Genomic DNA, 27,640 nt, shown 5'->3' on the forward strand with positions numbered 1-27,640 from the left:
CATTCATATTCCTTTTGTTGCCACTAGACCTGCAGGGCAAAGTTTCACCTTACATTATGGCTCACGATTCATCAATTCAGTGCTGTTTGTGTCAGCTTTTGTTAGCTCCCCAAAAGCCTTTTTTAGACTCGGCTCTATTATTTAAGCACCCCCAGTGATTTAAATTCTGCAAAAGTTCGCAAAAAAAGTTTATTGCATTCTTTCCTAGAATTGGTTAAAACACACTTTTTCTTTAATGGATGGCAATGGTAACCTTACACCTAAAGTTTCTTCTGGTTTCTCCACAGCTGCTGACCTTTTAAGAAGATTCCAACCAGCTTACAATAGGTTAAAAATAGACATCAGAAAGACACAAGATTCTGGCTGCTTTTAAGCGGTGACTGGTTTTACCTCATTCCAGAGGCCACTGGCTGTCAGGTGTGGGGCGCATATGTTAGGCAGTTGATGAGTTTGACACCCTCACGTAAAGTTCCAACTCCAAACTGCGTCTTCCCCTCCTCTCTATGCTTTCTTCCTGCCCAGATGAGCTTGTGTGAACGGTATTTAAAACAGAGAGTGCACGGTGGAGCCTGGGTTCTTTCATGGGGGCCAAGACATTAGCAGGTAATAATTCTAAACTCTTATAAAGAGGAAATGTAAATGAATATCATAACTGATAGGGAAGTGGTGAAAGCAAAAAAGGAGTAAGACATTTTATTAAAGGGGAGGGTAAGAATAGAAAGCAGTTTTAGGAACACAAACAGGGGGTGAATAAGTCTGCTTGTTTGAAAGCAGTTGAAAGAATGGCCCCAAATTATAGCGTTAGAGACAGGGGCAACAGGCACAAACTGTGGTATCAAGTGGAGGCACAAAGGAAACACTGAGCAAGAGAGATAAGTAGAGAGAGCTGATGTCATTTTCCTTTGGGCTTGTTTCCAAATGAATCTGGTAATTAAAAATCAGAACAGAAATTGGCTGCCAGAACTGTATCTACTTCAGGTCTTCCCTATCTCCTACCTTGCTTTGCTGCTCACTTACACATATCATTGTTTTCTAGTTTTCATATCTGCATCTTCTGCAATTTTATAGCCTCTCATCTAACACCCCTCTTGCTGCTTTTCTGCTGTACCTCTTACCTCTCTCTCGGAGACATGCCAGAGTCTTGAGATTTGTTGCTGCATCTCACAAAGGCATGTCTGTGTTTCTGTTTTTTTGCTGGGTGTCAAAATACAGAATGTGAGGCTCCACATGAGATTTATTGTAATGCCGCCTTCTGGATATTTTTTCTGAGTGGCTTTATTGTAGGACATGTACATTTTTATTTTAGGGAGCAGGAATAGCTGTGTTCCAGAAAGACTACAGAATTATGGGACATAATTTCCTTCTTTGGCTGTTAGTCACACAGACAGTTATCAGTGTGACAATGCCTTAAAGCTTAGCTCCTTGTTGCTGCCTTTCTTTTACCTGATTTTCTGCCCTTATTTTCTCTTTTTTTAAACCATCCATACCTATATGGTAGGCTAACTACATCACCCCTTTAACCATGGACACATTTAAAAAAAAAATAATACTCTGGGGGTGCCTCAACATCCTCAGGCATGAATATTCCAGGGGAAATATCCAGTTAAAGAGACAATTGGGTCACCCAACTATATAGGCTGTGTCACATGACAGCTTGTTATTGTCACAGATTCAATGGTCTTTATTTCCTTTTTAGAGCACAGCTATTTGTATTGGGTATAACTAGGACAGAATTTCCACTTTGTAATTTGGAAACAGAAAACCACACAGACGCAGTTTAGTGTGAAATGGCCCCATCTCACCATTTTCATTTATGTATCCATATGTTATCCCTTAGTGGCTCACATTTTACTTTTGTTTGCATGAATGCACCCTTGATTCAGAAATGTTTCTCCCCAAGCTCTCTATCCTAAGCTGTTAAATATCTGTTTCTGGTTTCCTGCTCTGAGATTTCCCAGCAGTTTTTTCTCTCTTTCTTTGACATCAAATTAAAATAAAATCATTTGCAACAGAGATGGGCATAATTGCTAATTCCTTGCAAGACACCTGCAGATCATTGCCCCTGAGCAACTCCAGTCTGAATGTTTAACTCCATTGGTGAGATATCACCCTGCAGAGCATCTCTGATACTGACTTGTCTCTGAATCATTAAAAAAAACCTGCAGAGCTCTGGCCATGCTCCTGTTAACTAGCAAATGACAAGGTAACTAGTAACCCATTACATGTTATTTCTCCTGAACATTATTGATTGGCTATTTTTATAAAAGCAGATTGCACTTAATGGTGACAGGTAACTGGTGGGTTATTTAGATTGGCATAATATTTTTTTTGTTTTGTTATAAATGTTAGCCTTTTAGAATAGGTCTGGTCACTATGGATGTTCCTTTAATAACTAGATAGTCAGATGTTTGTTTGGGTGTGAGCATAGATCTTTAATCAGCTGTGCTACATGGGGATTGTATATGGTTTTAATGGGACATCGTGGATCTTTCAGAGGTATTTTTTGCAGCAAAGGGGTTAATGTGTTTGCGGCATTAGTATTATTCAGAGTCTATGAACCGCATAACTTGGCAAGAAATCCCTATGCCCATCCCAGCAACACATATGCTGACTAGTTGTTGGCATACACAATATAATTACTGTTTATGGTAATCCTTCAAATACCCCTGGTTCATTTCCTCAGAAAATGGTACTGTATTGGCAGGGCACATAAAGCAGAGACTTCCCTGTTTAAGGGACCTTGGTCATTTCTTGTTGGATGGGTAAGTCCTTAGCAGAATTTAGGGGTGAACTGAGATGATATCTGGTAAAAACATCGTACTGTTTTTGTAAGAGGAAACATGGATCAGGGAAAAGAGTATTGCTTGTTGGTACTGGACTAGTAATTGTTATAAAGTGTCTGCAAATTCTGGTGTCAGCTAACAGGGAAATAGCTTGATTAGACTTCAGGGCAGGATGGAGGTGGGTGTTCAGAGCAGTATGAACTACAGTAGTAAGTAATCAGGCACTGAGGTGCAGGAGGGGTAAGGGAAGCCAAAGGGTGGGTCAGACATCAGACAAGAAACAACTAAGATGGAAAATACTAATAAACTCTGGTAATGAAAATGAATTAGCTTTGGTAACAAAGAGGGGGGTAACAAGAATATGAGGGCAAAATCAGAGAGAGAGAGAGATTTAAGGAGGGGGTGCCTGAGACATCCAGAAAATACACAGGCATGATTTACAGGAAAGGAAAAGCAGAGCACACCCAGTGTAGTGTGACAGAGAGGGGCTAGGGAGGCAGAAGGAGGGATGAGAGCTGGGAGGGACTCAAAGCTTTGAAATTTCAGTGAGAGACAACCTGGAGGAAAGCTTCGAGGAGAGAGGGAGCAGAGGAAAGCAGAGCGCGGCGCTGCAAAGCTTATATAAAAGGTGGAGTGAATGGATATGTACTCATTTTTAGAGTGGGGATCAAAGAGCTCACATAGAGACAGAATCTAGGAGATGTTGGAAAGTGTGAGTTGCAGCAGCAAAAAGCAGATGTTTGAGCAGAAATAGGGTGTAAGCAGGTATCTGTGTTCTGTATTTCTTTGTAGTCCTGGTTTTGGGCATGGGGGTAATGGCTATACTTACAGTATGTTGAGAGAAAGAATGGCTTCAAGTGAAGTAGAGTTTTTAATAATTGGTCTGGTGAAGTGGCATTTGGCATAGCTTGTAACTTAAAACATATTTCAAGTGATCTAAGCTAAAGATGCGCGTTTTGGAAGTTTGATTAGACAAGGTCTGTTATGTCTGATGTCTGCCTGTGACGGCTGCTCTGTATTGGTATCTGGTGGGGTCTGGCTTAATATTTGACAAGGGATTAACATTGTCAGAAATAATAATGAGTAGAGTCGAGCATGATACCTGATAGCTGTTATTGGGGTGGTGGTCTGTCCTAATTTCAAGAGAGCTGAGGCTAGACTGGTGTCAGCATAGCTGTGTCTAGACTGCTGCTGGGATTCTTGAGCCTGAGCTGATTTCGATGTTGGGAACTGAGTTTACCCTTGTCTTGTTTTACATTTGGTGGGACAGGCTTGTGTCAGGATGGCTGGGCCTTGGCTGATGTTACAATAGCTTGGTGGTGTTGCTGTGATATGACTGGTGGGGTTGCTGGACCAAGTGTGGTGAAAGGATAGCTGGGCCTGGGCTGATATCAGGTCAGCATGGCCTGGGGACAGATTAACTTTGCCTGATTTGGTGTCAGGTTAGCATGACCTGGCCTGGTGTTGCATTAACTTGACTGGCCTTATTTTAGGTTAACATGGCCTGGTCTCAGGTTAGTATAGCCTGGCACTGGGTCAGGTTAGCATTGAACAGACTAGTTTCATCTTAACATGTCCTGCCCTGGTGTGTCAGGTTAGCATGGCCTGGCCCAGTGTCAGGTTAGCATGACCTATGCTGACACCAGTCAAGGCCCAGCTACCCCTTTACTAGCTCAGGCTAAACAACTCTAACCCCAGTCTCTGCCTAACAAAACCAATTCAGGCCCAGGACCCTGATAGTAGCAGAACATAGCTATTCTGACCCAGGCATCCTTACACAAGCTGTGGCCCAGCAAATCTGAAACAAACCTACACTGACAGCAGCCCAGACCCAGCTGGGTTTATACTTTGACTATTTAGCATTGTCTGAGACAATGCCATGGGCAGAGTCTATTGTAGTGCTTGCCTAGCTGGAAGTGGTCTGCTGTTAGTAGGGTAGTAGAGTCTGGCTCATTTTAGAATGTCTGAGCTTAGACTGGCTTAGAGTTTTTCATAGCCAGGCTGGGACTGGTGTAAGGGTATAGTCAGGGTATCTTAGTCAGAACCTGTGTCAGGGTTGGTAGGCTTGGACTGGTATACGGGTATATTGACCTGGGCAGGAGTAACTGGGCCTGGGCTGGTTTGAATCACAATTACTAGACCTGGGCTGGCATCAGTGAAGAAGAATGATTTTTTGTTCCTAATTACAGAGCCTGGATTGGGGTCAGGGTAGCTGGGCCTAAGCTGGGTATATGACCTGGTGTTGGGGTACTAGGTGCTAGGCTGGTTTCAGGGTACCAGAACCTGGGCTAGTGCTAGAGTTTGGAGCCTGTGGTAATTTTGTATTAGACCAGGGGTGCCCAAACTTTTTGCAACGAGGGCCAGATTTGGTGAGGTGAAAATGTGTGGGGGCCGACCATTCAGCTCGACATTCTTTGAACCATTAACATTAAATTACAGGAATCGAGTAATCGTAGCAGTAATATTTGGGCACATTAGTGAAATGATCTGACACCTGCTGCCTGTGTGCTGAAGGTGTTAGCAATAGACACGTATTGAAACGTATTGACGCCATACTTCTTTAGTTTACTGTACTGGCACGTCAGTACGTCTATTGACACCTTCAGCCCTAAAGAAGTATGTGAGAGCGGCGCTTCACTATGTGCCAGTACGTGTCTATTGCTAACACCTTCAGCACACAGGCAGCAGTATAGACCTAGTGGCAGATCATTTCACTAATGTGCCCAAATATTACTGCTATGGGATTCCTGATCACACAGTACTGGGGGGCCTCATTATTATTAATTTCATGATGGAGGCTGAGGGCCGGTTTAAATTTGAAAAAGGGCCACCATTGGCCCCAGGACCTCACTTTGGACATGCCTGTATTAGACAGTCTGAGCTGTTGGGCTGTTGTCAGGATATCAGAGATCTGCACAGGTCTGATTTAGTGGAAATGTCTGTAAACAAAAATGCCAATATTTCTTGTATACACCTGACCTGAAACCCTGAAACTTTTCAGCAGGAAACATATGTGGTATTATCAGATTTGGAATGGAATGCAGCAATTTCTAAAACTGAAACAAACATAGATATGCTCTTGGACATGAGCCGCTTTGTGGCAATAACTGTGTCCTGATACTACTGTTGTGTTACAAATGCACCTATGTTTGTAAATAGCCCCTTTTTGTTTTGGGATCCTCCACAGTGGGTCGGATTTGATGTAATTCTGTTGGACTGAACTGGGCTTGTTTTCTTACCTGGATTCTGCTGTAAAATGGACATCATTTGTTTGATGTTTTAGCACTGGGTTTCTTAGCAATGCAGAGAGCTGAAATGAAATTATTATGTAGTGATGAAATTGTGGGATGTGTTCAGCAGGTGGTACTGTGATGAAGTATATAAACAGTGTGATGAGGGGCTACTAAAACGTGCATTATATTTGCTGTGTGTAATTATATGTGCACATATATGTATGTATGTGGTAATATTGAATGCATACTAATGAGCAGAGGTAACAGAGATCATTTTCTACAAATGGTTATTCATAGGATAAAGCAAAACCAGGGGCTCAATAACACAGGGAATAAATAAACCTGGTGCCAGGACCCCTGGAACACATAAGATTTAGAAACATAATTTGGTCACTTTTTAACTCCGCTTTTGTTCCAATTAAACTCTTTGGACCACAATAGTACAATAGCTCTTAATTTAGTGTCTCACTAAAGCTGTCTTTGAAAGCATAGCCTGGGACTGAAGGAACAGCAGCCTATGAGCTGAACAAAGGCAGGAAACATCCAAACATCCTGGGCACCATACAGGCTCGAGTTATTCAAGGATCTTTCACCACTCCTTTAGCCAAAGAGCAGTGGCTGAACTTAGTTCTCTTAAGCAGCTTCCAATTTCAATAAACTTCCCTTTCCAACTTGTCTTTGTTTTTGCACTCTGTAACCACAATGCATAACCCATCAAGAGACCAGTTTCTTATTACGTAAATACCAGGGATTTCCATTTTATTCCTTCTATCTTAGTTCTGTCATAACAGCTGTACATTATTTTTCTCTCTCTGACGATCAGTGTGAGTCTCAGATCAAAGTTCCCTTCCGTTCTTGTGTTAGCAGGCAACCTGCCTTGCTGTAAAACATAATTACGCTCCCCACCCCCATTCCTCATTTCCAGTATTCACTGCTTTTCCATTATAAATCTACTAAGAATTTCTTTTGCCAGGAAAAGGACTATCCTGATCTATTTACAATGTGTCACAGGAGCCTCCAATGTTGAATATTATTAACCCTTTTCATTGTCACTGTATGGTAGTGGCAAATGAGGATTTTTGTTTGTTTTTACTTGCCCTTGTCTTATCATGTGGAGAGATATCTTAGGTATTATTGAGCACTAGTGAGTTCAAGGCAAAGAGCACTCTAAGTACGTCTTTCCAAGAGGGAGGTGTGCATGAGTCCATGTATTGAAGGAGACTAATGTGAGATTGTAAGAAAACTGGAAAGAAGTGAATTAAAACATAGTGTTTAGTAAATGGAGTGTAGAGTAGGTATAATGTACTTAAAAAGGAACTAATGAATGAAGAACATATGCCCTGGAAAGAGGTGAGTGTCTTTTGGAAGCTGAATGTACCAGAATAAAAATGAGGATGAGAGCAGTTCTTATTATAATTTAGAAGTGGAGTGCGTCAACACTGGATGAAGCCACTAGAAAAAGCTAATGTGAGGCAGTCGGTTTGATGAGGAAAGTATGTAAAGGGGGTGGAAACAGGATTTTGTGTGTGTTTGTGTCAGAGTGAAGCAGAGCACAAGAGCAACTTAAGTGTGTAAGAGTGAGAGTAGAAATGAATGGAGCATTCTGTTTGGAATTCTATTAAAAGCAAGCGAAACCAGGAGACTAGGTTGATTTATTAAGAATATAACATGAAACAGATAATCATAATTAAATGGGGTCTGGTGATTACGAGTATTGGGATGGAGAATTAGTCTTCCTAGAGTTCTCAGTATGTGTGGGTTAATGGATAGTATTTTAAAGCAACAGCACAGAGCCATATGCAAACTGAAATCATAATAAAATAGTTATATCTACTGGCAAGTTTTGAATACAGTTTGCATTGCATTATAATGGATCTGCCTCTTTAATTACTGGTCTATTTGGACAGAATAGCAAAACCAGTATGATTTGGTGGAGGTGTAAAATGTCAGCTTTGCACGTTTAGTATTGATTTCCTTTAACACAATTTTTTTATTCTTTCCAGATACTATTTTCACCTGATCATTGTTAATTCAGGAACAGGTATCATGTACAGCCTCCCCGTGTCCCCATCGACACAAGGACCTCTGTGATGGACCCCACATTCCATTCCATGCTGTTGCCCTTTCTTCCTTGTGGCAACAGCTCTTTTACCAATTCCTTACCCAAGAACATCTCACTGCATCTCCTACCAGACTCAGAAAGTGTTGGCTGGCAGTCCAGATGCTAGAGAATAGCAAGACTCAACTAGGGCACTACCGGCAGAGATGTGAAAAGGAGGGCCCCCTCTATGAGACATATTATCGCTTGACCCAGCAGTACCCAGTCATCTTGCTCCTGCTGCTCATTGTGCTAGCAGTATGCTGCGCCCTCATTATCATCACATTTGCCACCGGTCGAGTGAGTAGAGTTCTTTTGCCTAATGCTGATTTATAAACATTTCTAAGCAATCCCTTATGTTTCTGCAAGCCTACTTTACCTTCCAGATGGAGACCTAGGTCTTTCCAGATTTGAATATGTTATCTACCAATCTAATTCTGCATCATTAGCCATATACATGATTTTTTTGTTCTTTATATATTTTTTTGTCTGTAGGGGCAATCAAACTCCTCATTTAGGTAACATTTTAATTATTTTATTATTTAATTATAATTATTGTTGTAAACAACTGTAGGCTTTTCTCTTAAAGTGGACCTGTCACCCAGACAAATAAAAGTCCTTTTCAAATTAAACATGAAATCCAATTTCTATATGTTGTAGAATTAAAGTTTACCAGACACAAGGATCCTGAAACCAGAACCATAAATATCATCCCCAGACCACTATTACGTCTCCTTTTACAATAGGCCTTACAGAGCCAAGCAGATAGTGTTCTGCTGGCATCCAGCAAAACCACACTTGTCTGTTGGACTGCCAGATATAAAACATACTTCATTACTTCAGAGAACTCATTCTCACCTCTTCAGGGTTCAGTGCCATATATTTTTAAACTGCTCATGTCAGTCTTAACACTGAGAAAATGTGATATTGGCCATAAAGTGTATATGTGCCACCCAGTTTGGGTGCAATTGTAGAAATTTTATGGCAACCAAATCTTTTGCCTGCAGTAGCTGAACACTAATTGTTCATAACTTGGAAAAGGAGATTTGAAAAGACTGGGAACTTGGGAAGTACAACTTAGAAGACTGGGAGGACATATATTACACTGGGGAAAGTGTCATACTAAAAATTGTTCTTCTTTTTTTAGACGTTTTCAGACAATGTCGGTTTCCTAGTGACCATCTTCTGTGCCCTTGGAATATTCAGTATTCTCTTCATCCCAGTATGCATTAAAAAAGTGGTGCAGAAATGCATGCAGATAATAGGTGTCGTCATCTGGGGATGCCTCGTCACCTTGGGTTATGTATTTATCTTCACCAGTGGCCTTGTCAGTGCATGGGACCAGGTGAGCAGAAGAAAGGAGCAATGGCAAATAAGGGTGAATTTGAGCTTTTTGTCCTACCAGTGTGTGATAGTTCAGTGGGGGAAGGACAAAAAGCTCAAATCACCCACAGGCAATTGCAAGCAGAATGTACTCTTCAGTGTTTAGATTTGAACTTCTTTACTTTAAGCCCTGCCATGTTCTACATTTTATTGTCTCATAATTTGGTTTTGCAGGTTAAATTATATGAGTGACAAAGTACACTTTGTTTATTATGTATTTGAGTAAAGAAAGTATAATGTAATTTCTACAAAATCCACCACGCCACCCTCAAAAAACATTTACACTACAAGGAAGGCGGTAGCCAAGGAAAGCTTTGGCAAGAGATGCATTAGGGTGAACCACCAAAATCCTATTTGTCATAGTTTTTTGCTCAACTTCCTGATGTAGTTTATTCTTTGTATTTATTCTTGTTATTTTTTCCACAATGTATTCCACTCTAAAGCTCCTGGCTTAACTATAAAATATGACATTATATTTATAAAGACTATGGAGGTAACAATGCAGTAACAGTTTGTCCATTTTTAGTCATCCATAGCAACCAGTTAGATTTTTTCCCTATTCTACTTACACAAAACAAGTTAAAAGCTTTGGTCCTTATGGGTTATTGGACAAAAGCAAACATTGCCAATGTTATTGCAGAATCCCATATGTTAATTATTGATTACATCCAGCTCCTGTTGGGGGATGCTGGGACTTGTAGTGTAGTAAAAGCTGGAGAGACAGATGTTACAGATTCCTGGACCAAATGAAAGAAGCACAGAAACCAGTCATATTTGTCTTTCCAATTACATTGAAGTATTGGAAACAGTTGGCCGGTTTTCTGTTTGGCAGTTACAGTAATTATAATAACATCAGACTATATCCTGGACTAATGTATTATGTCAAAAAAGATGAAAGAAAAGGATTGCACACTCAGTCTATATAAAAAGTCAAAATGTATTATATCAAACACTTACATATTAGCAGAACCCTACGTGTTTTGACCACAATAGAGGTCTTTATCAGGGGCAAAAATGCTTTTTTTTCTTTTTTTGTACTTAAAATGTGCTTTGCCCCCTGAGTGTGCAATCCTTATATCTTTTTTTGTCTGATATTCATCAGGAGGCTTCATTTGGGCGGCCCCCAATGTTTGTATTATGTCTTCTGGCTTAGAATTAGGAGTTAGTTTATATAATACCCCCTTGAAAGACTGTTACAAAGCTATTTATAGGCAGCATTATGATGGACGTTTTATTATTATTTTTTTCCAGATCTACTGGACGCTGTTTGTGATTATCAGCTTATACACCATGCTCCCTTTGTCCATGAAATGGGCTATATTTTCTGGACTTAGCTGCTTTGTTGCACATATAATCGTTTTGAGTGTCTATGTGTCTACAGCACGTCAGCTTCCTGGAGGCGATATTGCTCTGCAGGTGAGATCCTGGAATACACTAAATTCATCATCTTCCTATTCTTTGTCATCACTGTCCCAAACTTCCTTTTAAGAGTCTTTGAAACACATCTAGCTGATCCTCTTTTACCACATTTACCAACAGATGATAGCAGATGCAGTTATCTTGCTTTGTGGAAATGTAATAGGGGGTTATCACAAGCGTGTGACAGAGAGTGCCTTAAAGGACACTTACCATGAGGCTATCAACTTCATTCACTCTCGTCTTAAACTTGTGTCCCAAGAAAGGCAGCAGGTAAGTCAGATGAGCATTAAGAAACTGTGAAAAATATCTTTTGCGTCGCAGTTACTTGACACCTTTCCAAAAACAAGGTACTTTCCATCATCTGGTAACAGTAGAACAGTTATATTTCACTGATGCTTATTTTTGGAACAATAATGTTTCAAGTGATATTTCCATTTAGGGAGTTAAAAACACAAATTTAAACGAGCACATTCAACTGGCTGCAATTACTGTATAAAAGTCTGATATTGGCATGGCAGTGTCAGTCCTTAATTGCTCATTCTTCATTGAATCCTTTTATTAGCAGCACAGAAAATATTAGCAAGGAAATATGTTCTTTCAAGTTACAAAACTCCATTTTTCAGGTAATGAAGAAAATTGTACCCATTAAAGTTAGAGAGTAAAGAATAAGTTATATGCACAGAAGTGTCTTCTATATACAAGTATAGGATAATTTATCTGGAAGTCACATGACTGGGGGCAGCTGGGAAATTGACAAAATGTCTAGCTCATGTCAGATTTCAAAAATGAATATAAAAAAATCTGTTTGCTCTTTTGAGAAAGGATTTCAGTGCAGAATTCTGCTGGAGCAGCACTATTAACTGATGCGTTTTGAAAAAAACATGTTTTCCGATGACAGGATCCCTTTAAGATCAAGTAGAAGGTATTGTTTTATTATTAAAAAAACAAATTTTAAAAGATTAGAATTATTTACTTCAAATGGACTCTATGGGAGATGGCCTACCTGTAATTCGGAGCTTTTGATATTACGGGTTTCCAGATAAATTATCCTATACTTGTATATAGAAGACACTTCTGTGCATATAACTTATTCTTTACTCTCTAACTTTAACAGTTGAATGTGCTCGTTTAAATTTGTGTTTTTAACTCCCTAAATGGAAATATCACTTGAAACATTTTAGTGTGATGATAGCTGTGGTATTCTTAGATACTTTGCAATTTTCCTACATTTTTATTTTTGTTGTTTATAAATGGCTTTATGATTTTTGTGCTGTAGTACTGGTTTGGCCTATAAACAAACTGCTTACTGGTTAGGGCTAAATAAGAAATTAATCTGGGGGAACATATATGATGCTGCTTCTAGAGTTATACATGTTACATGAACCTATTATGAACCTGTTCTAGAAGTTTAGATCAAGGGGCAGATTTATCAAAGGTCGAAGTGAATTTTCGAAGTAGAAAACTTCGAATTTCAAAGTAATTTTTGGGTACTTCGACCATCAAATAGTCCAAATTCGATTTGAAGTTGAAATTCGAATATAGAAATTTATCACGTTCTGTCTCTTTAAAACTTCGACTTTGACCATTCGCACCTAAAAGCTGCTGAAGTGCTGTTTTAGCCTATGGGGGACCTCCTAGAACTTGTATGGAGGCAATTGGGGGAGTTTGGGGGATTGAAGATCGAAGTTAAAGAAACTTCAAATCAAAGTAGATCGAAGGCGCTATTCCTTCGATCGTACAATTCGAATACTGACCACTTCGACCCCCAAAAACCTTCAACCTCTCTTCGGATGGTCTTTTTGAATTCGAAGTTTTTTTAACTTCGAACTTCGACCCTTGATAAATATGCCCTCAAGTGTAATAGTTAATTGAAAGAAATTATTGCTCACATTGTCTTCCCATTTCACAGCTACAAAGCCAGTTGCTTAGAAATGTAAAAACCATAAATGGATTGTTCACCTTCAAACACTTTTTTAAATTAATTTGGTTTCAGATTGTGACTATTTTTCTAATAATGAATAGTAACGTTTCATTTTTCACCTTCTAAAGTAGCTCTGGGGGAGGGCTCGCTGACTCTTTAACTGTTTTTCATTGATAAATTTAGTTGTCCCTGCTGAGCAGAATCCCTGAGTTTCATTAAAGGAAAACTATACCCCCCAAACAATGTAGGTCTCTATTAAAAGATACTGAGTAAAACAGCTCATGTGTAAAACCCTGCTTCATGTAAATGAACCATTATCATAATAATATACTTTTTTAGTAGTATGTGCCATTGGGTAATCATAAATAGAAAATTACCATTTTAAAAAATAAGGGCCGCCCCCTGAGATCGTACGATTCACTGTGCACACATACAAACCACATGTTAGGTCACATGAGCCAATTAACAGACAGAGTTCTGCCTTTTGCTTCCTCACTTCTTCCAGTTACAGTTTAGTGTTGTAGTATTTCTGGTCAGGTGATCTCTGAGGCAACACAGATAGTCACGAAATGGTGGTTCAAGGCAAGAGATGTAAAAGGGCAATATTTATGTAAATATATATTCCAGTTTGGTAAGATTCTTTAATATGTCATTCAATTTGATATAAACTATCTGTTGCTTAAGTATTCATTTTGGGGGTATAGTTTTCCTTTAAAGGCAGCTGTTAGAATTGATACAATAGTTGCTAATATTCCACAGATACTGCTGAGAAATGTATCAACTAAATTTAGCAAATTGTAACAGTCCAGAATGCTCCTGGATCCATGAGCTGTCAGACTGGAACATTAAAGGCAGGGACATTAAACTTTAGACTTACATTTTGGGAAAACTGTTAACAAATAAAAGATGGAAAGCAATTGAAAAAAGTCATTGTTTATGGGGAAAAGTCGGAAAACAACTAACCTGAAAAAAGTGTTTGGAAGGTGAACAACTCCTTTAAGGCTTTCCCACGTTTCTAAAATGGTCCACACAAGTGTATCCGATATGTAAGATTGAAAAGTATGCATATATTAACTAGGGGGAACTGGAATAACTGTCCCTCTTGAATATAAATATACGTATGCAGAATTTTATTATATGTATCATCTTGATAAAGTCAGATTGGGCATAAGTGAGTTTGATACTAGGGATGTTGTATCATAGGAGCGCTTGCTACTCTCCATTCTTCCTGCATACATTGCAACTGAAATGAAGGCTGAGATCATAGAGAGACTGAAAGATAAGAGGCCTCAACCAGAAAATACCAACAATTTTCATAACTTGTATATCAAGAGACACAAGGATGTAAGGTGAGAGACATTCCCCAAATTACCAGCTAATGAGTATTGTTTCTAATTAAATGATAACATATTGTATGGATCTGTGGTGCATCAATAACATATAATAAGTATGGTTACATATTGTTTGGATTCCTTATTTATACATATATGCCTATTGTTGGTTTGCAGCATTCTGTATGCAGACATTGTCGGCTTTACACTTCTTTCCAGTGAGTGCTCTCCCAAGGAGTTGGTTCTCATGCTAAACGAGCTCTTCGGAAAGTTTGACCAAATCGCAAAAGTAAGGGATTACAATAGGATTTATTGTATAGGGGGCAAATATTGTTTTGTTTAGAAATGTGGGTCCTTGTCTTGCCTTTTTTTCACATTTTCTATAGACAATTTTTGTTAGCTGGGGCTCTTCAAACTTTCAAAAAATAACTTAAACATGAAGGGGCCCACTGGCACTGACAAAGGGGCCCTTCATATGAAATCAGCCTCATAACTAAAATAGACCAAGATCACCCATGCAACAGGATGGTAAAGCAACAAAGTCTTCAGATAAAGGGTCATTTATTCTAATCTGTGTCATATGAGACATCCTCCACTTATATTTAGAATCAATGCTATTAAGCAACACTGGTCTCATTTTTTTTCAACAAAGGAAATAGTAACAGTCATGTGAGTATCAAGAAATATATATCCATATGTAAACAAAACACTTAAGAATGATTTTTTTTTTAAAAGTCTCTTTGCACCTAAATTGTACTACTTGGCAGTACTTTACATTAGATTGCACATTTAGGCAGAAGTGTTCCTAATACTAGTTTCTACAAAATAAATGTTTTTTCCTATACTGCCACAATAAATGTTTTATTGGTATATAAATAGAACACTTACACATTTCATAAACTCTGTTATAGCTATAAGATCACCCAAAAGAGGAAAATCAGGGTTGTTTGAAAACAACAGTTAAATATATTTTGTCAGGGGCGTAACTATAGAGGAAGCAGACCCTGTAGCCACATTGAAATTGTATACCCCCTAAACCTCCTGGGGGGCCCAGGAGGTATAGGGGCTATGCAATTTCAATAAATATTGGTAAAACAGGTCAACTTCTAGACATTTTGTGGGCCTGAAAAATAATTTCAAATTTGCTGTGGGGCCCAGTAATATCTAGTTACACCGCTGATTTTCGTTCAGCACATTTGGTATATTTTTACATGTAGACGTTTATTAGGCTCTGGTGTCACTTCTATCTGTGTACAAGGAGGGTTAAATCTGTAGCCATGGCCAAAGTGAGATACATAGAGCATAGATAGTGAGAACAAAAGAGCTTACATTTCAATGATCTTTTCTATTTTTGGTACACAAAGTTGCACGGTTCATATACTTTATGCTTTCTGCATAAATATATATACTCATCATGACAGTTTAATTCTAATTGTAATAGTACATTTGTGTGTAAAATAAAGAAGCCAAAGTTGGAGAAATGCATGTTTCTAAACCAATAATAATGCCTGTTCGAGTGGGGAGAAAGCACTATTTCTCTGAAGTTATAAATATTCTATATGCATGTCTAATGGGGCCAGCCTGTGGCTGGTGGATTCCCTTTATAGGGAACATCTTACAAATGAATGCAATAAACCTGTCTTTATTAAGCAGCTTCTCACAAGGGATGTCTGTTTCTTTACATTGCACATTCTCACTAACCTACACCTGAACGCTCACATCTGTAACTGGTGCACAATCATCCTGGTCCTTCCCCAAAACACTCACTCCTTGTCAGGGCCACAGACTGTCCTTGCTAACTAGCCTGGCTATCACCTCTAAAGTGAGCTGGTGCCAATTTCCTAACTTGTTTAACAGGGCACAGCCTCCCATCTGATCTGGCTCTGAAGTTTTCTGTCCTTCCTATTAGCCAAACAGAAAATTATTGGCTCTTATATGGGAGAATTTCCCAAAAGCTCAGACTTAAGGGTTCTGCCACCTGCTGACTGAATTGTATATTGCCTAACTGGGCACTGTATGGGTTGCCTAAACCCTGTGTTTCTTAAAGCCAACACACATTGTGATCTATTTATCTACAGTCCTATGAAAAAGTTTGGGAACCTCTCTAAATTCTTTGGCATTTTGTTTATCATTGGCTGAGCTTTCAAAGTAGCAACTTAATTTTAATATATAACATGTCTTATGGAAACAGTAGTATTTCAGCATGGATTTATTGGATTAACAGAAAATATGCAATATGCATCATAACAAAATTAGACAGGTGCATAAATTTGGGCACCCCAACAGAGATTTTACATCAATACTTAGTTGAGCTTCCATTTGCAATTGTAACAGCCTCTAGACTCTGGATGGATTTTGGATGGCGGTATTTTTGACCATTCGTCCATACAAAATCTCTCCAGTTCAGTTAAATTTGATCACTGCTGAGCATGGACAGCCTGTTTCAACTCATCCCATAGATTTTCAATGTTATTCAATTAGGGGGAATTGTGACAGCCATTCCAGAATATTGTACATCTCCCATTGCATAAATTACTTTTTAGATTGTGTTTAGGGTCATTGTCTCATTGGAATATCAAACCCCTGCGTAACTTCAACTTTGTGACTGATGCTTGAACATTATCTTGAAGAATTTGTTGATATTGAGCTGAATTCATCTGACCCTGATGAACAAGTGCCCCCCGGTCCCTGCACTAGCCACACAGCCCAGGGCCGGAACTAGGGGTAGGCAGAGTAGGCACGTGCCTAGGGCGCATAGCTGGGGGGGGCGCGTACCTGCTCTTTTGCCTACCCAATTGTCCGGTCCTGTCTCTCCCCGACTGGCGCTGATATTTTCTCCTCAATTGTGCTTCTGCGCATGCGCACTCCAGCGTAATTTTGCACATGCGCACCTGAGCGTAATTTTGCGCATGCACACTCCAGCACACACTCAGCCGGTGCCGTGGCTGCCCAGGTTGCCTAGGGCACGTGGCCGGGTTGGCCCGGCTCTGACACAGACCCACAGCATGATGGGACAAAATTTGAAAGTAGGTAGCAGGTGTTTTTCTTGGAATGCGGTGTTTTCTTCCATCATGCAAATCGCTTTTTGTTATGACCAAATAATTCGAGTTGTGTCTCATCAGTCCAAAGCACTTTGTTCCAAAATGACTGTGGCTTGTCTAAATGAGCTTTTCCATACAACAAGCGCCTCTGTTTGTGGTGTGAGTGCAGAAAGGGCTTTTTTCTCATCAACCTGCCAACCTGCCATACAGATGTTCGTTGTGCAAATTGCGCTGAAATGTAGAATGATGTACAGATAGACCATCTGCAGCAAGATGTTCTTGGAGGTCTTTGGAGGTGACCTTTGGGTTGTCTGTAACCATTCTCACAATCCTCCGCATATGCCACTCCTGTATTTTTCTTGGCCTGCCAGACCTGGCGTTTACAGCAACTGTGCCTGTGGCCTTCCATTTCCTGATTACATTCCTTAAACTGACAGTTTAAACCTCTGAGATAGCTTTTTGTAGCCTTCCCCTAAACCATGATACTGAACAATCTTTGTTTTCAGATCTTTTGAGAATTGTTTTGAGGAACCCATGTTGTCACTCTCCAGAGGAGAGTCAAACAGAAGCACAACTTGCAATTGGCCACCTTAAATACCTTTTCTCATGATTGGATACATGTCTATAAAGTTCAAGGCTTAACGAGCTAATCCAACCAGTATTGAGCAGTTACATGCATTCAAATTACAAGGATACCCAAATTTTTGCACAGCCAGTTTTTCACATTTGATTTAATTACATACAACTGAATACTGCTTCACTAAAAATCTTTGTTCAGAAAACACCCCAGTACTCGGATTTTCCTGTGAAATGAAAGACATACCATTGTTACCTTTTTTGTGGAAAGTGGAGTAAATTATTATGCAGGCTGAGAGGGGTTCCTAAACTTTTTCATATGACTGTATTAGTAGTCTAATGACACATTAATTTATTCTTAATAAATTGAAAACAATTAACCGACATATCAATTGATCACAATTGACCAATAATACATGGGCAACAATTACTCAGCACTCTTCATTTATAATTATAATTATAATTTATATATATAAATGATAATTTATATATTCATTAGTGTTGTCTTTTGCAGCAGTTACATTTGGTGCAATTTTGTGCAAAGTGATATAGTAAGAACTGAGGAAATATGCTAGCTAGGTCTACTATTATTCACCAGTGAGAGAGGATGTCAGAGTAAAAATGATGCATTTAGTTCTCTTTGTCTGCATGTGCAATATGTTCTTTTCATATCCTTAAAGAAATCAATATATTCATTTGATTATAATTTTAAATAAATATCTCTATGTTATTAATATTTTTATCCTTTTTACATATACTTGTTTCCCTGTGTCTAGGATAATGACTGTATGCGCATTAAGATTCTAGGAGACTGTTACTACTGTGTGTCAGGCCTGCCTGAGTTCTTAACAAACCATGCAAAAAACTGTGTTCAGATGGGATTAGACATGTGCCAAGCTATACGGTGAGAAGCCATATCATACTCCTGCTATGTAGTACATAATAGTATGACATACTGTATGTACAAACCGTTTCCTGCAAGACAAGACACAACAATGTGTCTTAAAGCAGCCCAGCCAATGTACAGGACTTGCTAAATAAAAGGTTGTTGTATTCAGTCCAAAACCGGTATAACTTTTTTGGGTAGATTCAATTTATCCTCACAATTAAAAACAACGCAAGTGACAGTTTAACACAGCTAGCTGGTAGACGATGCATAAATACAAATTATACCAGTCAGTTGCAGTAAATAGAGTCTGTATGTTTTCCAGTCACTCTTAGAAACACTGCATGTGGTTGTCATAAAGGTGATGCAATCACCAATGATCGTTAAGAGGTTATTTCATTCCCTTGACATGTGCCCTACTGAGCTCTATTGAGATGATTCATTTGTTATCCAAAGGGCTTTTCTTGCACATTAACCTGACAAATCACTTAACTGTAAACTGCTCATTTATGTTATTGAATTATTATCCACCTTTACATGAAACTGCGTACCCTAGATCTATTAATGTACAGTATATGTCCTCACTAAGTGAACTACTCCTAAAGATCTAATGTTCATATCAAGACTCGAGTCATTTATACAAATCTGTACCCATGATTGCCAAAATTGTCTTTGCAATGTTCATATGTACCATAATGAATTATAAGTGAATGCACTCATACTTAGCTGCACTAGAAGTCAAAACTTCGAGGTTCATTGAAGCAGCATAGGTTCAACATATACAGGTTTTTTATTCTTTTAAAGGGACATTGTGTAAGTTTTTTTTTTAAATGGGATGATTAAAATGATCATTAAAACCCTGTATTTAATTGCAAATAGTACAAAGACAACATATCAGATGCTGAAACTAAGAATTTTTGTTTTCTGATATATATATATATATATATATATATATATATATATATATATATATATGCTCATTTTGAATTTGACGTCAGCAGCACATTTCAGAAAATTTGGGGCGGGTCATGTTTACCACTTTGTTGCCCCTCAAAAGTGAAAGTTGCCCCATTCTTGCCTGATATAGAATTTCAGCTGCTAGACAGTCAGAGTCTCATAGACACCAAGGGGCAAATTCACTAAGCCGCGAAGCGCCGAACGCTAGCGTTAATTCGCTAGCGTTTGGTATTTTCGCTACTGCGCAAATTCACTAACGAACGCTGGCGTAGTTTCGCTAGTGTTACTTCGCAACCTTACGCCAGGCGAAGTTTCGCTAGCGACGAAACTACGCAAATTCACTAACTTGCGCAGTGTACTGAACGCTACCTTTTACGCTAGACTTCCTTCGCCACCTCAGACCTGGCGAAGCGCAATAGAGTAGATAGGGATTGTTCAAAAAAAAGTCAATTTTTTTTCTAAGTACCAAAAAACGCTGGCGTGTTTTCTACATGTTGGGTGATAGGCTGAAAAAGATCGAAATTTTTTTGGGGCTCCCCTTCCCCCCTACATTTCCTGACTCATGGCAACTTACCTAGACAGTGGGCACATGTGTAGGGCAAAATAAAAATGTTATTTGCTGATTTGAAGGTTTTCTAGGCATTTGTAGTGCAGATACGTGTTCCTCCATTGAAATTTGAATTTCGCGCCGTATGCAAATTAGCCTTCGCTAGCGTAACTTCGCTTTATATATCGAATCAACGCTAGCGCAACTCCGCAACTTTACGCTACCCCTGTGCACAACTTCGGATTTTAGTGAATTTGCGGAGCCCTGGCGAAACTACGCCTGGCGAAGTGCGGCGAAGTGCAGCGAAGTGCGGCGAAGTTGCGCCTGGCGCAACTTCGCATCTTAGTGAATTTGCCCCCAAGACTCTCTTATTGTGGAGCCTTGCTGTTGTAATGTGGTTTGGCATTGTCTTGCTGAAACAAGCAAGGCCTTCTCTGTAAAATCCATCAATTGGATGGCAGCATATGATGCTCCAAAACCTGTATTTATTATTCTGCATTTATGATGTCTTCCCAGATGTGCAAGCTCCCATGCCAGGTCCTGAGCCCATGAAGGGATTTCTACTACAGAATTGTATCCCTTGCGTACAGAAATTTACAGTTAAATATTAAGATTAAATATAGGTTTTACACAGTTTCCAAAGGGTTGTATTAATTTGACCATGGCCATGATTAATGCAAAAAAGAAGCTTGTATTACTGCTCAGTGCTGCCACCTATAGTTATATTATAAAAGTTTTAATCTTACATGATGTTTGCGTGCAAAATACAGACATACAATGAACTATATATAGAGCTTTTGTCCAGGTAGTTGGCTCTAAATGAGGCTAATGCAGTTCTTTGATCTTTGCAGTAACTTCCAAAGCGCAACTCCTCAGAAGATATTTGTCTTTGTTTCTCACAAAAAAATGAAATGCTCTGTAGGATTCAGTATCCCACTTAATGGGTTTAGGTGCTATTAGATGTAGGCAATGGAGGAGAACAGGGCTTTGTCCTTTACAAAAATAGAGAAAAAAAAACATTTGTATGTAAGCCCAAATCTATGTTGACATTGTTGTTGTCTTTGTCTCTCCAGCAAGCTGCGGAAAGCCACTGGTGTTGATATCAACATGCGTGTTGGTGTCCATTCTGGAAATGTGCTCTGTGGAGTAATTGGCCTGCAGAAATGGCAGTATGATGTGTGGTCACATGATGTAACACTAGCTAATCACATGGAGGCTGGAGGAGTACCAGGGTAAGAAAGCAAGAGATCTAGGGGCAACCACACTTTTGACCATGTATTAGGGGCATGTATGTGTTGTGTATTAATCTCCCCCTTCATCTTGTAGGAGAGTGCACATCACAGAAGCCACTCTCTCCCATTTAGAAAATGAATATGAGGTGGAAGAAGCAACACTGGCACAGCAAGACCCCTATCTGAAAGAGAATAACATAAAGACCTGTTTAGTAATTGACCCCAGGGTAAGTGATGTGACAAGTACAGTAATAAAGCAAATAGAGTGCATATCAGACTGCACATCTAGATAACATTCACATCGGTGATCCTGAACCTACCACTGAATATGGGCTGCATAGTGAAGTGTTTAACATTGCTGCCTTGCAGGGCTGGAGTCACAGGTTTGATTCCAACCAGGGCTCTCTTAGCATGGTGTTTATATTCTGTCTGAGTGGGTACTTTGATTTAGTCCCGCACTTCAAAGCCATACAAGTAGGTTAAATGGTTCCTGATAATGTTGGCCATAGTGTGTGTGGGTGTGATACGAAATTGGATTTAAAAAAATAAAGATTCTGTCTATAGAGAATAGGTGACCTAGTTTATTGCCAGATTCTCATATATTTTACACATAGATTCCAGAGTTTCCCATACAGAAGAGATCTGTAACATGAAGCTCTTTAGTAGGGATGCACCGTATCCACTATTTTGGATTCGGCCGAACCCTCGAATCCTTTGTGAAAGATCCGTCCGAATACCGAACCGAATCCTAATTTGCATAGGGGAAGGGGAAAACATTTTTACTTCCTTGTTTTGTGACAAAAAGTCATGTTATTTCCCTCCCCACCACTGCAAATTAGGATTCGGATTCGGTTTGGCCGGCAGAAGGATTGGCTGAATCCTGCTGAAAAAGGCCGAATCCTGGATTCGGTGCATCCCTACTCCTTAGAACAGCCATAAACAGCATGTCAGCAGAAATTGCTATGAATTATGAGTGTTATAGTACAGCAACAGCAGAAAAAGCAATAGCCTGCAGATCTTTGTTGAAATGCACTGTAGTTTCCTCCCGCAAAAAAGACAAATTGCTTGTACATACAAATGAATCCTATGAGTGCCACTGTTTGACTCCATTTTAATGTATGTGTAGATGGTAAGACTTTTCCAAGGGATTGCACATAATGATATTTTGCAGCAATTCAGTACTGTACCATCTTGGATACACAACAAACCAATGGGCTTTGATTAAGCAGTCTGGTTAACATCAGCACCATTGTTATGAGTAACTTTACTATAGTCTCTAGCCGACATTATTGTACAGTAGCACATTGTGTCAATGTGTGATGAAAACTAAAGTAATAAAACTAATCAATGATAGTGGCCCACATTTGGACACAGGGGTAATCCTGTGACTGTTGCAGCCTGAGTCAGCAGTCCAGATGCCGCTCTGCTCTTCATGGTCATGTGTTTTTGAGGGGATAAATAATAGGACTGAACAAAAAGCTACTAAAAACATGGAAAAATGTCCACCTTTACTCAGCATGGACCTCAAACAAAAACATACCCAGTATCCCCTACTTTGTTGAAGACATAAAATAGTAAAATAACATTCACCCTCTACCCTGTATGTTCACAATCTTTTCATTTTTATATAGTTTCAACAGCTGCTTGTTCAGTTTAGTAAGTGTGGCCAGTAGGTGGCACCATCACTAGGCTGTCCGGCATATATTTTCATAAACTCTCATATGCTCATTAAATGGTCACTTAAATATTCAGAGAAAAATACTCAAAATGTTAAAATGTTTAGTAATGAATGACAGGATTGAAAATGTGTACATTTAAGAATTTGGATGACTGGGTCACCCCAGCAACCAAAAACAGATTGACAACAGGCTTTCAGTTGTATAGGTATTCTAAAGGTCCCCATAGACGCAAAGATTTTTCTTTGGTGAACCACCGATTTTAGCAAAATCCGACCATCCGTCAAATTATCGTGAAGTTAGTGGGTACCGAATGATCGTGCATCTTACGATTTTTCGTCCGATAACGGTCGGAAAATTGATTGGCCAGCAGGCAGGCAGCTACCCTCAGTTTTCCTGGCAATATCGCCTGAAATGGTCTTTTAGTTGAAGTACAAATCAAACATTTAAACGATTGTTTCGAGATAATCGTGGTCTCACGATAACGAAAAGATCTTTTAAAGATCTTTACATCTATGGCCAGCTTTAATTCATTATCTGTCTTTCCTATAAATTGTATATTCTGACTTTCAAGACAGGGTGTTGCAGAATAATGAATTAAAATGTTTAAAAAACTCACAACAATGAAAGCTAGAATAAGCCTATTTACAGTACATAATAAACAATAATTGTAAGGTGAAATACCCCTTTAAGTTGTTGAAATTACTTACAGTGGAATGCCTTCTTGTAGTAATTCTGTCCATTCATAGGCATGTGATGGTGAGGCAGAAGATCTACTGCCATCAAAATCCGCTGAAATTCCTAAGATGAGGGCATCAGTTCGCATGACTCGGTATCTGGAATCATGGGGGGCTGAAAAGCCCTTTGCCCACCTCAGTCACCGTGATAGCCTTGTGCCTGAACCCCACAGCATCTCCCGAAATATGGTGAGAGAGTTAATAGTGATTCATGCTGATGTTGTAATTATGCTGTAAAACCTATGCAATTGTACTAGAAAACAGGTGTGTACTGTATATTGTATATATACAATATATATGTATTTTATTCTGCAGGATCTTCCAATGTCCTCAATATCACATACCTGGAGCCAAGAAAAGTAGGGACAGGAATCCTACTCCTTATACCTACTGACCTGTGCTTCATTCTTGTTCCTGTGATGCTATTGTTTTCTCTTTAAAGGATCTGATGTTTTTTCCTTCTTCGTCCTCTGTTCTTTGACTCCCTTTTATCTGTGATGTCTCCAAAAAAAAATCGCTTGAGAGCAAACTATGAGTACTGTCGCCCTTTTGACGTGTGTCTTTTTATTTTGTGTATGACTGATGGTTGTCATTTGCATGCATGTTCCTATGTACTGTAAAAGTGCACGAGTCCAATTGCATCTCCTGCTGCTCAGCATTATGACTTTCTTCCCCCACTTTATTTTAATTCAACTGCACATTTCCATTCTTTTTAGCCCATTTTCTCTCTCTCTTAGTATCTCTGTGTCCTATTAGGTCTCGCTCTACAAGAGACACAAACGAATCGTCGAATGACAACATTTTTCACATAGTGGAAGAGCTGAACTCTCAGAGGTATAGAAAATTGCCCTACTTTTAAACAACATTTACAGTGTAGAAATAAATATTTATCATTTCTCCTTTATCATTGCCAGGCAGTGGAAGAAATCAAAAGATGTTAACCGTATAACACTGTATTTCAATGATAAAGCAGCTGAAAAAGAGGTTTGTTCTCTTTTCATATTACATTCAGGATATGCATTGCTATTTGTATACTTCCACCATTGTGTAATTTTGAGAAAATATACCTATTGTGTCAATAAAAACAGGGATTTTTTTTTTATTATTTTCTCAAGCTATGTCCTACTGTTGTTCTGCTTGTTGGGCCAGGAAAAACAATACAAAGCAGATTTAGATTGATAATGGAAAAAAGGCTTGCAAGTATTCAACACAGGGCATAGATGCTAAATGTCTAACTAGCTTTTCAGGATTGTCATATGAACATTTATTTCCTTTACACCCTCAAAGAGCTGTCTGGCTGACCAGATGGCATGGGTTACATTTTAAACTCCAAGGTGTGTTCTACTATACATACAGTATTACATAAAGGAGGGTTTTGGTTGTAGGATGTAGATGGAAGAAGCTGCCAGAGTTTGAGAATCTTTATTACTCAGTCAGGCAATATATGACAATATAGAATTGATGTTTAGAAATGGCTCCTGAAACCTGTAAAAGTCCAATTCTTTTGCATCTGCAACAGCTGTGCCTCACTGGGCCCACATTTGCTATCACTATAGTGCATTTAATACATGTATCACAGTACCAATGCTCCCTTTTTGTCAGAATGGGTAGCTGTATTAGCCGATAGAAGCCATTTTGTTAAGTAACCAGTTGCAAACATTGAAGGTTGACAAAAACTACATGTTTGAACAAAAGGAAAACAACCTTAGCAGAAATGTATATATGGTGCAGACGGTAAAACACAGTAAAATAACAAATACAGGTAGTGGTTTGGGCAGGCAGAAAGCAAAACACTGTCCTTGAAACAGGCAAAATGTCAAGGCAGGGGACAGACAAACACAATCCAAATATAAATCCAAGGGCCAAACCAGGGATTCAGATGGAAGATAAGGACAGGAACAGGATTCCAGGATTAAGGACTTCAGGATCTTGGGAACACAGGAATTAGAAGCTTAGTTGTAGCTGCACAGGTTATGGAAGGAAGCTGTTTTAAAAATAGATCATTCCTGTGAGTACTTACATGCCTGGTGGTCATCTATAATGAAAAGGAAACATTGTGATGGTTGTTGCACTTGTGTATCATAAAAAATAAAATCAAAGTTTTATAAATGGTATCCACAATCACTTGGATGAAATGTTTACTTTTTAAAAATTTTATTTTTAACCTCGCTGGCTGTAGCAATGTGGTACTCAAATATAAATATTTGAAATAAATATTAAATATTTGAAATAAATATTAAATATTTGAAATAAATATTAAATATTTGAAATAAATATTAAAAGAATAGCTAAATAAGAATATGGCTAGACAATCTGTATTTTATACACTGAACTTACTGTACCAGGCCAGAGCTTCTGTAGCCCTCTAACAGTAATAATTCATGCCTTCCAGATTATCTGCAGTGACCCCTATCTTCTGATCTATGAAGATGAATAGTACATAGGGCACTGGTTTATGAGGAATATATGGATTATTAGAAGGTGGTATAGGGTTTAGTTCTATGATATGGGCATATGTATCAGCAAATGATTTGTGAGTATGAGAGGCATGGAGATGAGCAGAGGTTATTCTATGGTTTAAAAAGCAGAGTTATAAGTGCATAGGTAAAAAAGAATTCTGTAGGTCAATATGGAGGGGGAAAGTAGCAGGTTTTGCAGGGGAATGTTATACGTCCAAATGCTTTAATTTCCACGGGACCCCAGAATGGGAATGGCATTCTGAGAAATGGGTGTGGTGTCCAGGGACCCTTCCTGTATCTGCCACGGCTTTGCACTGATCCATCCCAGCTATATGCCTTTGGGTCCCTGAAAACTATTGGCCCAAACTATTGATACAGTAAATCAGCTCCTCAGAATTATCACATTTATTTAGCTTCAGTGTAATACACACTTGACTTCACTTGACATGTCACAATATAATAGGTTTTCAGATTAGAAGAAGCTGCAGGTCTCAGTGAGAATTACTTTGTATGTACCAGAAAGAACAGCACAGAATCACTAAAGAATATTCTACCCTGTTTTTAATCTACAGTATCGCCTCTCAGATCTACCTTCATTTAAGTATTATACTGCTTGCTGTTTCTTTATCTTCACGTGTAACTTCATTGTTCAGATTCTGGTGTCCCACAGGTAAGTGTATTTTAAAGTGGACCTGTCACCCAGACATAAAAAGTTGTATAATAAAAGTCCTTTTCAAATTAAACATGAAATCCAAACTATATTTGTTAAAGCATTCATAGTTGTTGCAGAATAAACAAATAATGTCCTCCGCACTGCCTTTTCAATCTTTTTTTAGGAATGCATCGATCCTCGCTTGGGTAAACCGCTATCCCAACCAGTGACAAATTTTCAAAAATGAGGAGAGCACTTCTCAATAGCAAAATCGCTGTGGTTGTATTTATTTAAAGGCTACTACACGACATGTTTCGGGTTATTACATACCCTTTCTCAAGTGTGAAAGGGTATGTAATAACCCGAAACATGTCGTGTAGTAGCCTTTAAATAAATACAACCACAGCGATTTTGCTATTGAGAAGTGCTCTCCTCATTTTTGAAAATATTCATAGTTGTTGTAAACTCTTTTAAAAATCCCAGCTGTCAATCAAATATTGTTTGCTCCTCCTCTATGCCTTAGGCATAGAGGCGGGGCAGATAATTACTTTCACTTTCCATTCAGCACTTCCTAGACATCACAGCTCTCCCCAAAGTCCCCTGTTTTCTACACCATTTAATTGTGTTGCCAGTGCATGGGGATGGACATCAGGTCCCCCATTCTGGTGCAGAAACAGGATTTTGAGATGATGCAAGGCTTGTCTTAATA

The 27,640-nt window shown here is 38.9% G+C and overlaps 1 protein-coding gene across 2 annotated transcripts in view; it reads left to right on the top strand.

Moving 5' to 3' along the window:
* The first annotated feature begins 429 nt into the window (after positions 1-429).
* The window catches only part of LOC108707036 (adenylate cyclase type 4-like), a 35,245-nt gene continuing 8,034 nt past the window's right edge, over positions 430-27,640 (top strand). Inside the window, exons 1-15 of one of the 2 annotated variants that reach the window (XM_041580206.1) lie at positions 430-603; positions 8,020-8,414; positions 9,262-9,459; positions 10,749-10,913; positions 11,037-11,186; positions 14,041-14,186; positions 14,346-14,457; positions 18,562-18,689; positions 21,249-21,407; positions 21,502-21,634; positions 23,833-24,009; positions 24,136-24,179; positions 24,577-24,654; positions 24,735-24,804; positions 26,852-26,949. In XM_041580206.1, coding sequence (XP_041436140.1) covers positions 8,238-8,414; positions 9,262-9,459; positions 10,749-10,913; positions 11,037-11,186; positions 14,041-14,186; positions 14,346-14,457; positions 18,562-18,689; positions 21,249-21,407; positions 21,502-21,634; positions 23,833-24,009; positions 24,136-24,179; positions 24,577-24,654; positions 24,735-24,804; positions 26,852-26,949 — 1,835 coding nt within the window. In that variant the 5' untranslated portion in view covers positions 430-603; positions 8,020-8,237. Of the gene's footprint in view, positions 604-3,266; positions 3,412-8,019; positions 8,415-9,261; positions 9,460-10,748; positions 10,914-11,036; positions 11,187-14,040; positions 14,187-14,345; positions 14,458-18,561; positions 18,690-21,248; positions 21,408-21,501; positions 21,635-23,832; positions 24,010-24,135; positions 24,180-24,576; positions 24,655-24,734; positions 24,805-26,851; positions 26,950-27,640 lie in introns of those variants that run through there. The other variant, XM_041580205.1, reaches the window with a different exon arrangement.

This window comes from Xenopus laevis, chromosome 1S, assembly GCF_017654675.1.
Source record: "Xenopus laevis strain J_2021 chromosome 1S, Xenopus_laevis_v10.1, whole genome shotgun sequence".
Classification (NCBI taxonomy): domain Eukaryota; kingdom Metazoa; phylum Chordata; class Amphibia; order Anura; family Pipidae; genus Xenopus; species Xenopus laevis.